This window comes from Stylophora pistillata, chromosome 6, assembly GCF_964205215.1.
Source record: "Stylophora pistillata chromosome 6, jaStyPist1.2, whole genome shotgun sequence".
Lineage (NCBI taxonomy): Eukaryota > Metazoa > Cnidaria > Anthozoa > Scleractinia > Pocilloporidae > Stylophora > Stylophora pistillata.
The window spans coordinates 8,321,515-8,336,116 of NC_142524.1; the positions used below are offsets into that span (position 1 = coordinate 8,321,515).

General features: G+C 37.0%; 3 protein-coding genes and 1 pseudogene across 4 annotated transcripts; 1 reads left to right on the forward strand and 3 right to left on the reverse strand.

Moving 5' to 3' along the window:
• Positions 1 to 208: 208 nt before the first annotated feature.
• LOC111346501 (WD repeat-containing protein 25-like) lies at positions 209 to 4,732 on the reverse strand (annotated as a pseudogene). The gene is made up of 5 exons (XR_016002443.1): positions 3,793 to 4,732; positions 2,975 to 3,105; positions 1,990 to 2,160; positions 1,284 to 1,424; positions 209 to 733 (listed from the first exon to the last, which is right to left on the reverse strand). The product of XR_016002443.1 is annotated as a WD repeat-containing protein 25-like (transcript).
• A 173-nt stretch (positions 4,733 to 4,905) lies between these two features.
• On the forward strand, positions 4,906 to 8,206 carry LOC148728074 (uncharacterized). The gene is made up of 3 exons (XM_088763102.1): positions 4,906 to 5,495; positions 5,691 to 5,878; positions 6,025 to 8,206. Exons 1-3 carry the CDS (start codon positions 4,906 to 4,908, stop codon positions 6,936 to 6,938), a joined length of 1,692 nt encoding a protein of 563 aa, XP_088619228.1. The 3' UTR covers positions 6,939 to 8,206.
• On the reverse strand, positions 6,950 to 8,560 carry LOC148728076 (uncharacterized). Its single transcript, XM_088763104.1, has one exon. The coding sequence runs from the start codon at positions 8,412 to 8,414 to the stop codon at positions 7,701 to 7,703; it is 714 nt and encodes a 237-aa protein (XP_088619230.1). The 5' UTR covers positions 8,415 to 8,560; the 3' UTR covers positions 6,950 to 7,700.
• LOC148728075 (uncharacterized) lies at positions 6,950 to 9,765 on the reverse strand. The gene has a single exon (XM_088763103.1). It carries the CDS (start codon positions 9,397 to 9,399, stop codon positions 8,500 to 8,502), a length of 900 nt encoding a protein of 299 aa, XP_088619229.1. The 5' UTR covers positions 9,400 to 9,765; the 3' UTR covers positions 6,950 to 8,499.
• Positions 9,766 to 14,602: the final 4,837 nt, after the last annotated feature.

The window sequence follows — 14,602 nt, forward strand, 5'->3', positions numbered from 1 at the left end:
CTACCGTACAATTCTTATGATGATAGTTCTGAGAATTTGGTATTGGATCAACAAGTAATCCCCTAATTGATATTTTTCTTGATTCTCATCTCTTGTTTGCTTAATATTGAATTGATGTTGAAAGGAGAAATTCTTTCTTGGTCACACTTGAGAGTTAAAGGGTTAAAGTGAAAACAAGAAAACTGCCTGAACAAAGGGAAAATGTAAGTGAATAAGGAGGCATTTATTGATTTCATTGATTAGTTTTTATTTTACATCTGATTGATTGAATCAGCAGTCACTAAGTGAAGAGAAGCAAAACTAAAACAATTCCAGATTACTGTATTTTCTATAGGCATTTGAACATTGTTATCATAATGACAGAGATGATTATAATGCAAATGATGAGGTATGAAATGCAATCGAGCTATGCACCATTGCTTTTAATTAGTCAATTATATATTATTGGTAGTGAGGATGTCAAGAATGGACTTTTCCAGACCAACTAATTGAAAATTGCTTTGCTCAAATGTTATGTCCAAACTTTAACCTGACCATCCCACCCACAAGTTGCCACCCAGCTGGGTAGGGTGGGGTGATAGGCAACATCCACACAGGGAGCAGAATGGGCCTCTATTGTCCTCATCACATGAGCTGTGCTGTGATCATAGAAAAACATTTTCCCATCTGCTGAGCCAGAACAAATTATTTTTCCATCAGGACTAAAATCACATCCAATACGATAACCACAGACCTAAAAATGACAAATTAAAGATTAATAAGAAAGGTGTTCATTTTTATCAAGTTTTTTTGTTATCAAGCATTTTACATTTCCTAAAGGGATGGATCAGTCTTTTAAATCTGATTCTAAGTTAGACTTTCCACATCATAAGGTATACAACATGAAAGTAAAAATCACTGTTTTGTTTGCTACATGGGTTGTGAATAAATGTGATTTTATTCAGGCAGTGAGTCAAAGATGGGTTGGGAAATAGGCAGGTCCACATCAGGACTTCAGTCTTGCATATTCTGTAACAGGTGCATTATCAAATAAACTATGTATGTATGTATGTAACTATGGCATGTCAGTGGGGGGGGAGGGGTCCTGACAAGGAATTAATGTGAGGGTTAGGGAGCATTTTGGTCAAAATGGCCAGTGAACCCATGGATTTTTAGACTGATGGATTTTCACAGGAACAGGTTTTTTCTCAGATGGACCATCTTCTAAGGGCAGGGAGTTTCTCAGGATTTAATGTCATAATAAGGCAAGTGTTATTGTACTATTAAATATTAAATTTCATTACCTTATGGCCTTCATATCTTTTGAACTTATTCAGCTTGTAAGGTTTTCTTGTTGAGAACAAAGCAATGTAGTCTCCATTTGATTGCGCCACAAAATGTGATTCATGAGGGTGGACCTTCAAGCAAGTGCATGTAAAGGCTTCCTGAAAATACCAAAATAATATACTTTTATCACCCTTTAATGGGTAAAATCCAAGAATCTTGGAGAGGTTATCTCTCAATAAACCCTAACTAGTGCCCAGTTTCTCCTAACAGCATCAGCCCTGAATCAAACATCAAGGTTCTGTTTTGACTGCCTCTGTACTTGTGGCAAATAACTGTTTAGCAACATTACAATAACTGGTTAGCTTGGTTGAAAGTGAACTGAACAACTGAACAACTGAACAACTAAATGACACATCTTAAAATTAAACATTTTATGTGACCAACCTTGTGATAATTATTGAAATATATGAATAAATATCAATGAACAAAAACAGAGTCCACGTTAAAACTTAACAATTAGTTACATTGAAATGGATTTTAAGTGAAACATAGGTCACAAGAATAAAGGAAATGATCACCACCTAAAGAGGTTCTTGATTGTAAAACAAACTCTCCTTTCCAGCATGTTAGGAAATGTGTAGAGAACAGTATGGAGAATATGCAGACTGATGTTTAAGGGTGCAGAGGTTTAAAGGTACTTTACTCAAATTACAGTCCAATTACCTGGTAGATCTGATTTGATAATACTGCTGTTCATCTAAAGTCCCACACCATGATCCCCTTGTCTGTTGAATTCCGTCTGACAACCTCAGCAGCAGAAATAAATTCTTCTGCCTCTGGTAAAAATGCCATATCCTGTACTTGACCAAATAGAGCTGAGTATGTTGATGCAACCTATTGAAAAAAAAATACATTTTACCAATGAAAGTTCTATCCAAATATTATCCTACAGTGGGTCAAGGACCAAAAATGATTTCCACCAAGTAGAGTGAACCTGTGTGGCTGGCATTTTTCTGCCGCCTGACCACTGCTCTTGTGTCAAGCACTCAAAAAATCACCTGCAGCTGAGCTTGAAAATATTAGGTAAAACAATGTTCACTTTCTAACAGCTTTCATATCAGTTAATAGAAGTTAATCATTAATAACTATAGTGGGGGTGCTGTCTTAGGCTCCATTGCACTGGGGACAAAGCAGTAAAACATTAGCCCACATCTAGGGGCCTGGGTAAATAATAAACCAATCCATCAACTTTCACTATCATTATACATTTTTTTTAAACAAACACAGAAAAATAACAGCCCATCTTTACCTTGACTCTAATGTCAAAAGACTTTCTCAAAGTAGAAAATTTCATTAATATTCTAACAACAATTTGTTACATCAAGATTCTACAAACATACATACATATGTAGGTTAGTTGGCCACTCCCCATGGGGGCTTTTCAGGGCCAATTCCCACCCATCTCACCCCAGGGGAGGACATCCATGACACAGTAATCTCGTGCGGGGGAAATTAACATCTCCTACCCCTAACCCTGCAGGAGACGGGGCCTACAGTTTATTCGACCTTATCTGAGAAGACTAAAATATCTATCGATTTCTTGACTATAGAAAGGTAGCAATTTCTCCTCACATATTTTAAGACCATGAGTATCAGTCCGGCCGGGGCTCGAACATCAATCCAGTAAGTATGGTAACTGTGCACTTACACTTCCTGTCCTTCTGTCCCAACACAGGATGGAAGATTTAAAAGTTCCAGCTAAAAAAGGAGCTGGGTGACTAGGATGAAACTGGACACAAGTCACATAATTTTTGTGTGGAAACACTTTGATTTCCTGTCCTGTCAAAATAAAAAGTAGCATACATCAATACATTTTAAGCACTGGACCTGGAAATCTAGAATAAACACTAAATGAATCATCATTTGGCCCAAACAGCCGACACTGTCATTTCACAATCTAACTGATAAAAAAAACAAAACCTTGAAATACACAATGAACAGGGGCAGGAAGGGCTCCAGCTTTTCCAAGCAAATATCTGATGGGATTCTCAGCCCCCCCTCCCCTCCCCCCTCCCCCCCCCATGTTTCAGGGCCCACAATCATCATTCAACTAGCAAAGCAGAAAATTAATTTGCCAAAATATTCAGTCTGGAAATCTTTTCAAATCTTTTTATCAGGATCATGTTTGGAGAAATTATATGTGCTAGGACATTTCTCATTTGAACAACACCAGTCTGTGTTCAAGAACCAGATATTAAAAGTTTATTGGAAAATTTTGAGTGAGGCTTTGTACTTGGCTTAGTATACAAGATGAATTCCCCTCCCCCCAAATAACACACACCCTGTTCCAAGTGCTGCACCACTGTTGAGTATAATTACAACATTAAATCAAGATAATACTCTCAATCTAAGTTGTGTTTCTCTCACCTCATCACCTTTGTCTTGCTTAATGTTTTCATAATGTAGAGAAAAGTATTATTATACATGCAATTTGACAACTTTATACACCCGCAATGTTTCAAATACCTGTTTCTACATCAAAGAGTCTTGCAGTTTTGTCATAACCACAACTCAACACTTGTGACCCACAATCACTCCATTTAGCATCTTTCACTGCTTCAGTATGATTTGCCAAACTTTGCATACAAGCTCCACCTTCACGTGTGTCCCAAACACAAACTGTATGATCCATAGATGCAGACAACAACAAATGATGATAACTTTCTGTAACATTCCATCTGACACAGTTTACACCCTTTGTGTGACCTTTAAGATTTAAATGCAACTTCTTTGATGGTCTGTATACTTGATCTGTGTCCTTACGGTTTGAAAATTCATTTTTATCTGGGTGATAATCTGCTCCTTTTAATGAGCCATTTGTCAAGGTTAAATCAGTCTCTTGTGGTGATTGATTCGCCGTAATACTTAAGGATTTTTCTTGAGCCAATCTTTCTCTTTGTCTCTTGGACACGTAAGGCTTAACATTTGGTCCCGTCATGTTTGAAGATGACATCGTTTTCTGGTTTGCTGAATTGAACAATGCCGGAGACTTTGCATTCTTATCAGAACTAGTCCGGAAAAAATCTCGCGAATGTGTTTTGTGTTTATCATCAATTAAGCGGTCAGAGAAATCGTTTTGAGTAATTTCGGATAAATTAGAGGTATTTGCGATCTGTTTTGATTCGGAAAGATTACTTGAAAGTAATCTAACTTGCACTGCAGGCTTGATGGAAGATTCTAACTTTTCAGTTTTTCTATTGTTTCCCTCGCAAACTTTGATGTCACCAGATTCTGTAATCTTTTGCTTCTTTTTTGGAGACTCATCACTCTCTTCAGACGATGAACCACTGTCGTAAGCTAGGATACTTTCCATACCTGCATCAAGAGTCTCCGATATCGAAACGCGCGCAATGCATTCTGGGATCGTCTCATATAAAAAGTGGGCACCAAGCGTGACAGCGGCCATCTTGATAACTAAAGCATCGTCAACATTTATACACTTTTACCTCGCGATTTTACAATTTTTTCCAGTTTAAATTAGATCATAGTTTGTATATAGTTTTAATAATAGTTTGTATATAGTTTTCACTAGTTTGTATATAGTTTTCATATAGTTTTCTCGTCGTTTTTGGCGTGGAAATGAGCGAGACAAGTGAGCTTTCCCTCGAGGAAGTCAACACATGGAAGGTGGACGCTCTCAAGTTATTTTGCCGTAAACGAAATCTTAAAACTTCTGGAGCTAAAGCTGAACTTGTAGCCCGTGTGTTTGCAGCATCAGAGATGGGAATCCAAGTACAAGCATCGGCTAAAGAACTAATGTGCATCACGGAGTCTGAGAGAGCGAAGCTATTGTTTACTCCTGAGGGCAGCAAGCTTCCCGATCCTCTTGGGCTAAAGGACGGATGGATTGATGAAAAAGATGGGCTAACATCATGGCCTCCTATATTTCTAAGTGACATTACGAAATATCTGATGGCTGATCATCCTGGAAAGGATATTAAACTGCACGAACGGGTCATGAATGAGTACAAAGAGGGGAAAGCATACCGCTTATTTGACTCGGGCTTTCTGAAAGAAGTTTTCTACCATGAACTAGAAAATATGGATTTTTGCTTCTTGAAAGCAAAATGTACGCATTCGATGAAGGTTGGTGATACACCACATACATCATGGATTTGTTCAAGAAAAAATGGAGAGATTATCAGTGCCTACTGTACCTGTACTGCTGGGTATGTTAGACTTTCTGTTTTATAAGACTTTAACTTGTAACTGATGCAAAATTTAAGCCTAAAATATCGTGTTTATCATATACCTCGATTTTATGACTAATGTTGTTGGTCTAAGCTCAATATATATTATACTTTAGAATGTTTAAAATATTATGTCTATCATATACCCTAACTATTTGTTATTTCTTGTTTCAGTATGAGTGGTTCTTGTATTCATGTGATGGCACTGCTGTTCAGAATTGAAGCAGCAAACCGTAATGGTATGACAAATCCTGCATGTACGTCCAAAGAGTGTGTGTGGAATGTTCCAATAGGAAACAAGACTGTAATCAAGCCCTCTAGAATTTGTGATATGGAGTGGAAGGCTTCAAAGCTAAATAAAGGTATGTTATTATGTTTAAAATTCTAAACAAAGTATTTACAGTATGTATACTGGATAGACATAAGTGTTATCTGGGGACATAAATAAGAAAGTTCTTATTAGCTTGTAACCTAGCAATTAATTTACTTTTATTTTGTGTTTTTCTAGAGACGACCAGACCTGCCATCGATAGTCGCCGAAAGTTATTCAATTCACATGAAGAGTTGAAGCCCCTGACTCCAAAAGGAAAGAGGAAGTCGTTTTATAATAATTTGAAGGACTTGTTGCCAGAATCGGCATTCATCAAATTAGCAACGGCTGAGTTTGAGGAACCGTGTTCAACTTCCGTTACAATAGAAATTAATACTGAAGTACCTGAATGTGTAATGCCTAAGTCATCAAAGAAAGACTTAAGTGCTGATGATATACATCTGATTGAACAAGGCACCATTGGTCAGTCTGAGAATGAGGCATGGCACGATTACAGAAAAGACCGATTAACTGCCTCTAATTTCTATAGAGTGTACACAAAAGTTGAAACCCTTAAAACTAAGGGGGGTGATGCACAGGAACTAGTGGACACAATCCAGGGTAAAAGTAATGGACCATCGGAACATTTACCTGCTCTAAAATATGGAAGAAACATGGAGAAAGTTGCTAAGGATAAGTATGTGAAACTGTTTCAGAGGGAGCACAAAGATGCAAAATTCAGAGAGTGTGGACTATTTATTGATGAATCTGACCAATTCATTGGAGCATCCCCTGATCTGCTTGTTGAATGTTCCTGTTGTGGATTAGGGGTGCTAGAAGTGAATTGCCCTTATTCTATTGTTAATGATTTACCATCAGAAGACAATCTTTCCTACCTGGTAAAGATTAATGGCAAAATTGTCTTGAAAGAGAAGCATGCATATTTTGCACAGATACAGGGACAAATGGCTGTGACAAAGAGAACATGGTGTCACTTCCTGGTCTACACCCAAAAGGGTTATCATCTGGAGCTAATCAAGTTCAATAATGATTACTGGGAAAAGATAAAGCAAAACCTAATTTGGTTTTATAATAAGTATTTAAGTGAATGAATGCTCGTTAATTATAACTTGATACAAAACTTTATTTACATGGTGTAAACACTAAAAATACATTTGTACATTTTATATACAATTTAGAATTTTTACAATTTCATATCTGGAAAAACTGGTCTGACAGTTCTAAATTGAACTCAAATAGTCTCTGAATAGAACAGTAAAATTGTCTGTTGTGGAAACTGGAATGGATGAATCAAATCATGAAATTTTATACAAGTAATGCATTGACCACACTTCAGTATGATTGAAAATGTTACAGTTTGATATTGTTTGCAGTTATATATATAGTAATAATAAATAATATATTATTTATTTGTGTTCAGCGACACATGAGCTGTGAAATGAAGAAAAATATTTACAAATTATATCTAATGATTGTAATCACTCTACCAGAATAATTTTTCTCTTGTGAGGTCCTTGTGGTGCAAATAATATAACAGTTCTTATTCAGAGTGCACATACTTAATAGCTGAAGCATTAAATGGTACTAAATCATACTAATACTTAAGTTTCTTGTTATGTACCATTATCAACACTATTTAGTATTATTTGGTACCATTTGTATGAAAGATTAAGTGATTGCACTCTATACTAGTTGCTAGTAAATACTTAGTAGAGCAGAGATTTTGAATAACATTTAACCTAAGAAAGAACTTAGACTAATACATATTGGTATCCTCTAAATTTATGAAGTTTATATTCTTTCATGGGTTAAATGCTGTCAATCTTTTTAGCTATTTGTACATTTCTTGTTAATCATTTTTTACCCAAGGGTCTATACAAGTTACATAAGGCTGCACAAATAAGTACAATGTTGTCTATACTGCCAAGCAGTGATATTGGTAGTTCATGCTTTATCAGTCTAAACGTCTTCAACCGTCTTATTGCTTGCTCAACAAAGATTCTAAGATTTGCAATTTCTTTTGTTTTAGCAACTTCAGCTTTAGTGAACTGCTCTTGTCCACGTTTACCAGGGGGGATGTGTAGTCTTGAGCTTCTGATTAAGAGGTCTTCAGCAATTGTGAATCCACGGTCTGCCATCACTTCATCGCCAGGTTCAATGATATCATAAAATGATGATTCTCTTGTCAGATGCACATCTGAAGTTCTCCCTCCCCATGCTTTGGATAAGAAATTGAAAAAACCATGTGGTGTTATTGATACCAACAGCTTAGCAGTGTTGTGATGCTTGTAGTCTGACCACGTAGCTGCTCTAAGGTTTGGGTCGCTTGGGGTTTCAATAAATATTTCTGTGCAATCAATGATGTGGCGTACATTAGAGTAGCCTGGCTTTTTAAACTTTGCGGGCAAAGTTGCTTTCACAACATCGATGGAGGGATTGTAAACCAAACATTTAAGTTCACTTGCTAGGATTTTCACCCAGGTAGTAACAACATTTGTTACATTTGTAGTTGAAATTCCAAACCTCTGTGCTAAGTCAGCATTTGTTGATCCAAGTCGAAGTTTCATTAAGGTCAAAAGAAACTCATCTTTTTCTGACAAAGCTCTTTTAGGGCCAAACTTATTTAGTGTTTTTTTGAAGTTTCTTCCTTTTTTAGTAGATTTTTTTTGGGCCTCTCCAGTAGTTTACTTTTTTAATGTTTCCCTTCACTACTTCAAACAACTTATTGAATACTCGTTTTGATGGTAGGCCGGTTAGTAGACGAACAGATGAATTTGTTTTCAAATCAGAATGTTCTAGTCCCTTACGCTGTCTGGCCTTGAGTTTTATCTTACATGCTTTGAGTTCACTTTCAAGTTCTTGGAGTTTTTCTTTGAGATCTTTGATCTCATTGAACTGCTTGAGTCTTTCCTGCAAGCATTTTTCTTTCATACAGAAGTCAGGATCTTCTAGGTTGTACCAGCCAAACGAATATGCATGATCGTGAGTGATATGGTCGGGTCGACCGGCAGTAGTACAATGTTCTTCTTCTGTTATAAACGAGGAACTACTTGGTTCTTGAATCACAGGAGCATCTTGACTATCATGTGCATTATCTTGAGTATCATCTTGAATATTATCTTGTGTATTATCTTGAGTATTATCTTGAGTTCTTAAACGTTTCATTTCTTCTAGTAATGATGATCTATCAGTAGGCGGTTTACGGTTACGAGTAGACTTTGTCTCGTAGCCCATTTTGAGTACAGGATCAGGGTTTTCTTTCGTGGGTTTCCCATCAACAAAGTGCTCATTGCAGACTCTCGACGAATTATTAGGTTGCCAGACTTCTCCTTTCGGGCCTTTTCTCTTTAGAAGATGGATCCAGCGCTTTCTACCCTCATTGTTTTTGCGTTCAGTAGGGAACGGAAATAGCTTGAACGGCAGCGGACAGTCACATGGCGGAGTGCCGTGTAAACAATCGTGAACTTCGCATTGCTGTGAAGCCCATTTCTCAAGCTTTTTCCCACTGTTATGGCACCCAAATACTGCACAATTTCTGTGCCCAAAGACCATGTCATTAAACGGCTGCAAAGTAATAAAAATACGATGAGAATCTTTGACTTTTGACAGTTCTTGTATTCGCGAATGTCACTCGCGCGCAGGATTGAATCTACTACCATTAAAAGCTTAAAAACAGCTAAAACAAAGTTAAAATTTGTAACTTACCTTTTGAATATAATACCCACGAAGATTATTTTCCAGTTGATATCACTTACAAGAACAAAAAGACTGTATTATAGATAAAGACACGCTTCAAAGAACGCATTGAATACAGAGACACACGCCATATTGTCACGCTTGGTGCCCACTTTTTTTGTGAGACTATCCCAGAATGCATTGCGCGCGAATTACCTTCCGGAACTCTTGATGCACGTATACTTCGCAGGAATAAATACAAGCCGCCATTTTGATTTCACAAATTCATCCCTAGGACCTCTCAGAATATAATTTTCAACATGGCGGAACCCGGAAGTAACCTACCCGGAAGTAACCTACCCGGAAGTTATATTTCTATCTTATATTTGAATCGCTTCTTTTTACTGTATGAAAAAATGTAATTTAAGGTAAAGGGCATCTAATAAGCTTGCTATATTATGCCCTTCTCCATCCTCTTATCTTACTTGTAATTATTCGTTAGACTCTAATTTGTTGAAATGGAGGAAAAAATAACTGCAAATGCAAGTAAATGCTAATAAATCAGAAATTCAAGCGAAGGGGAGGGGGAGGGGGATGGGGAGAGGGTGAAGGGGGATGGGGAGGGGGTGAGGAGGGGAATTCTTGTTTGTTTCTTTTTCCTTAGTCTTCTTTTACGGTTCTATGATAATTGATGTCAAATTCAATTCCTCTCTTGAACACAAATGCCCAAAAACTAAGAGAACTTAAAAAATCTCATAAGTTTTATTAATTGTGGTAAAGGGGATAAATTTGTCGGATTTTCGTTACTTTTTTTATATTACCGGTAATGTGAGACAAAGTTACCTTAAAAAATTTTAAGACATATGCATGCAGAGACATTTCCCATCAATCCCAGATTAGGCTTAGACTACTACAAGATCCTCTTTCGATATTAACTGTCAATCAAAATGAACGAGCTTCAATGACGTCACTGATTCAAATTCACGACCGAAAAAAAGGAAAGAAATCACATGCAAAGCGAAGAAATTTGTATTCTAGCTTGTTATCTTCTTTCAGTAGAAGCTAAAAGTTTGAAGCTCGCAACAGGTAAATCATGATACTATCATTAAACTACCAAGAATCAGTCAAGAATTAAAGAGATAAAGGAAGATGAATATTCAAACAGCCTTGCAAGGATTCAGGTTCTGTGCGATGATTTGTGCGGGAGATGTTCGAAGAAATGTTTTACTCAAATTTATTGTAGTCAGGTTGAACTCAAAGAGTAACTTTGAAATAACTCGGTGACATTTTTTATGGAAAGGCGTCTTAAAAAGATCTTGAAGCTTTCCAACTATTTGGGCAATCTCTGCAAGAAATTAGCAACAGAGTCAACAGTTATCGCATAGCAACAGTTACGGTTATGATCTCAACTAGTGTCAGTAGTTTTGCTCTGACATGATACAAAAGTGCTCAATCCTCAAATTTCTTCGCACACTCTCGGCCTAAATTGAGTAAGTAAGCCTTCGGGCAGTATTTGACTAATTAGAAAGGTCGAAACATCTTGATGTTTCATATTCCTTTGCCGTTAAGGCACTATCAACCTAGAGGGCGGATTCATGCTGACGTCATTGTTTACATTTTTGCTCATTTGCATACGGCTTTGCGTAAAGAAGGAAGCATGTTAGATACAAATTGACTTCAGGCAGCTAAAGAGCTAGAAAACCTTAGTACATAGTGAAATTTTTAGCTCTTTGGGTGTAATATTCAAGGAGAAATAGTCCATCAAAAACTGCAAAATTTCTGGGTGGCAAAAGTGCTAATGAGCTCATACATTCTATGCAAAATTTTGAGTTTTTAAACCCGTGTTGCACAAAAAGTATTCAATGCATAAGGCTCGTATTCATTGGCCGAGTTAATCGTACTTTGTCCTTTCGATATTCAGAACTAATTTATTTTTAGCTCCATCAGAAACTGAATTGCTTATGCTAATGAGGCAAATATTGTAAACAAGGATTCCCCTATAGAATAGTAGAATTAAGCACAAATTACTGCACGCATGCTTGACTTAGTTTGTTGTTGGCATTTTAACGACATGCACCTAACAAGCTGTCTAAATTTCTTGCAGGTCTATCAAACTGACTTCGCTCAGTTCTGTGTTTCTCGCTATCACATGTTTTCTAAATTAGGACAAGTGTCTTTCTCTCAAAATTTAGTCTCATTTTCGGTCAAGAAAAAAAAACGGAAAAGGAAAAAAACAAACAAACACACACACACAGAAATGCACCAGGGGTTTATGAGGTTACCCGCAGCATGACAAAGTTATTTTCTTACTCATTAAAACGTAATTGAAATTCCTTTAGAAACGGCTAGAATTTTTGCTCCAGTTTGGACTTATTACTTAACTTGTATATTAAGTAACTTTCGAAAATTACTGAATCGAGAAACTGTACCATGGACGATTTAGCATTATGGGGTCTGGGTAACATGACAATGTCCTATATATTTTCATAATTTCTTACGCATGGTGATATTATAACTGTAGTCACGAAAGCTTTCTTTAGTATAAAAATCAAATGATGATCTGATTATATCGTTAGAAACTTTGTCTCCTTAGCAGTCAAATCTGCAGAAATGTGTTTAATATAATAATATTTACATATGATACACGATCCTCGCAGTAGATAGCGCTATTTAAGCAATAGCGAAAATCAGACCTGAAAAAAAAAAAAAAAAGCAGGCCTGTACGGGATTCGAACCACTGACCTCTGCGATACTAGTGCAGCGCTCTACCAATTGAGCTAACAAGCCAACAGGCCTGATTTTTTTCAGGTCTGATTTTCGCTATTGCTTAAATAGCGCTATCTACTGCGAGGATCGTGTATCAGATGTATCTAATACCGCAGTTCAAAATATATGAACTTCATATATTTCATTGTATATTTATCACTTTCACGGGTTTATTACGAATCAACTCAACGATCTGCTCCCAGTTGGCTTGTTAGCTCAATTGGTAGAGCGCTGCACTAGTATCGCAGAGGTCAGTGGTTCGAATCCCGTACGTACAGGCCTGATTTTTTTTTTTTTCAGGTCTGATTTTCGCTATTGCTTAAATAGCGCTATCTACTGCGAGGATCATGTATCATATGTATCTAATACCGCAGTTCAAAATATATGAACTTCATATATTTCATTGTATATATTAATATTTGTCACGGTTTGACGCTGGAGATAACCTACACGGTTACCTATACGCCAAGTTTCAGGCTTTCTCTATGAGATCGTAGATCTAATCGAACATATGTCCTTCCACCGTTAACTTTCGGCCCCCTTAACACTGCTCTCAAAAATTAACTAAAGGTTCAGCTAAATTGAGGATTGTTTAGGATGCAATTTTGTTAACCAACAGCTAAAATTTGTTTAAATAATCAGATCTAAATGTTTGCAGGAAAATCTCAAAACGATACAAAGAGCATGGAGCATGGACGTTGTAGCTCTCTCTCATTAGATCTTGCCTCGTCGCTGGTGTAGTCTGTCGTCGATCGTTCCCTTGATGCTCTAGAGCCTGAACAGCTCTACTTAACAGTCTCATGTAAAACAAGATCCAAGAAGAAACATCAAACATGCTGCGTCGAACAACTCTTGAGAGAATCAAATAGCAGGAAGAAAGGCACCTGTACGAAATTGTCTGAATGGACTGAATCTTGTAGAGCGCGCCGTATGTGTCTAAAATAAGACAATCAATTATAAATGTCACGTCAAATAATAATTTTAACATGCGGTACAATACATTGGTCCACTGCCTAATTTAAGTTTCATATTAATCAAGGCCATTTTAGTCGCTGCACTTCAAATTTCCACCCATCTATTAAATATAAAAAAACGTGTCAAAGGTCCTTTTTTATCAAAAATATACTATGATATGCGTTTGTCTTTATCACACGATCCGCTTCTGCAAGCATTACAGCGCGATCGTTAACTATTGAATATTATTATATGGCTGTGTCTCACAAGGACTGGGAACTACCGAGTTCGCGAATTTGATTGGCTGAAATCAATATTTAAAGCGGTCTAGATTTTCCCATCTAGACCGGCATCTAGACCGGTCTAGAAAAAAAGGTACAAAGAATATAAAAAATTGGCATATAAGACACAGCCATATAATAAACATCTTATTAACCGAGCTAGGTCGGTACGGTATGGGAGAATCTTGACCTCGGTCAAGATTCTCCCATACAGACCTCCCGCTCAGTTAATAAGAACTAAGTAATGACTCTTAAACCAGGAAATCGATCGTTATAGCCCATGATTTTCAGAACCTGTTGTGTTAAAACGTTAATCATACAGAGAAAGCCCGAAAACTCGAAAAGTCTCTAATGTAGCCATGATTGTTAAGAAATTTTCATACGAAAGGTCTGTCAAGTCGGAATTTAACCCATGCTAGGCTCAACTACTTTCTCTTCGTTGTCGTGATATCTAGAGTGGACACTCGCAGAATAGTAAAACGTACAAAAATGTCAAGGTGCAAAACAAATACTTGTTTTGTCAATTGAGCGACGTGTTATTTCGAATTGACGGAGGAAACCCCTTCATCTACGTCTTCCGCCAAATGATTGAGAGTAAATTTTATCTATAATTAAAATACATATCATATGAAATGTGTGTTTATGCCTCCTCACAACTAACAAACGCTCTGATCAGCTTTTACAATCAAGAGAAAGCTACCTTTACACATGATAAGGTAGTGACAATTTACTATAAATTTAAGTCAAGGTATCTTTGAATATGATAGGAGACATAGCATCTCTGGAATTAGTCTGGAACACACGATAGCAAGTCTAGAGGTACGCTGCCTTCTGGCGCCGATAATCCTTTTGTGTTTCCACATGAAGACGAGGCTAGTAAGTCAAAAACAATGGTAATTCAAATTGGACGCCATATTTTGATTCGGTGAATGTTGAGTTAAAAAATTGTCTCTATTTTAAGCTCAAAAGAGCGATACATAACTTGAAGCAAATCGAGAATCATTCCGACCAGAGGAAAGTTCGCTACAAAAGGAATCTTTTACATCTGGAGTTACACGCAATGCCAAAATCATGCCTTC

Coding starts and splice junctions, on each gene's coding strand:
- LOC148728075 (XM_088763103.1), bottom strand. CDS start 9,399: ATGGTCTTTGGGCACAGAAATTGTGCAGTATTTGGGTGCCATAACAGT.
- LOC148728076 (XM_088763104.1), bottom strand. CDS start 8,414: ATGAAACTTCGACTTGGATCAACAAATGCTGACTTAGCACAGAGGTTT.
- LOC148728074 (XM_088763102.1), top strand. CDS start 4,906: ATGAGCGAGACAAGTGAGCTTTCCCTCGAGGAAGTCAACACATGGAAG. Junction 5,496..5,690: donor TACTGTACCTGTACTGCTGG/GTATGTTAGACT, acceptor TTCTTGTTTCAG/TATGAGTGGTTCTTGTATTC. Junction 5,879..6,024: donor GGCTTCAAAGCTAAATAAAG/GTATGTTATTAT, acceptor GTGTTTTTCTAG/AGACGACCAGACCTGCCATC.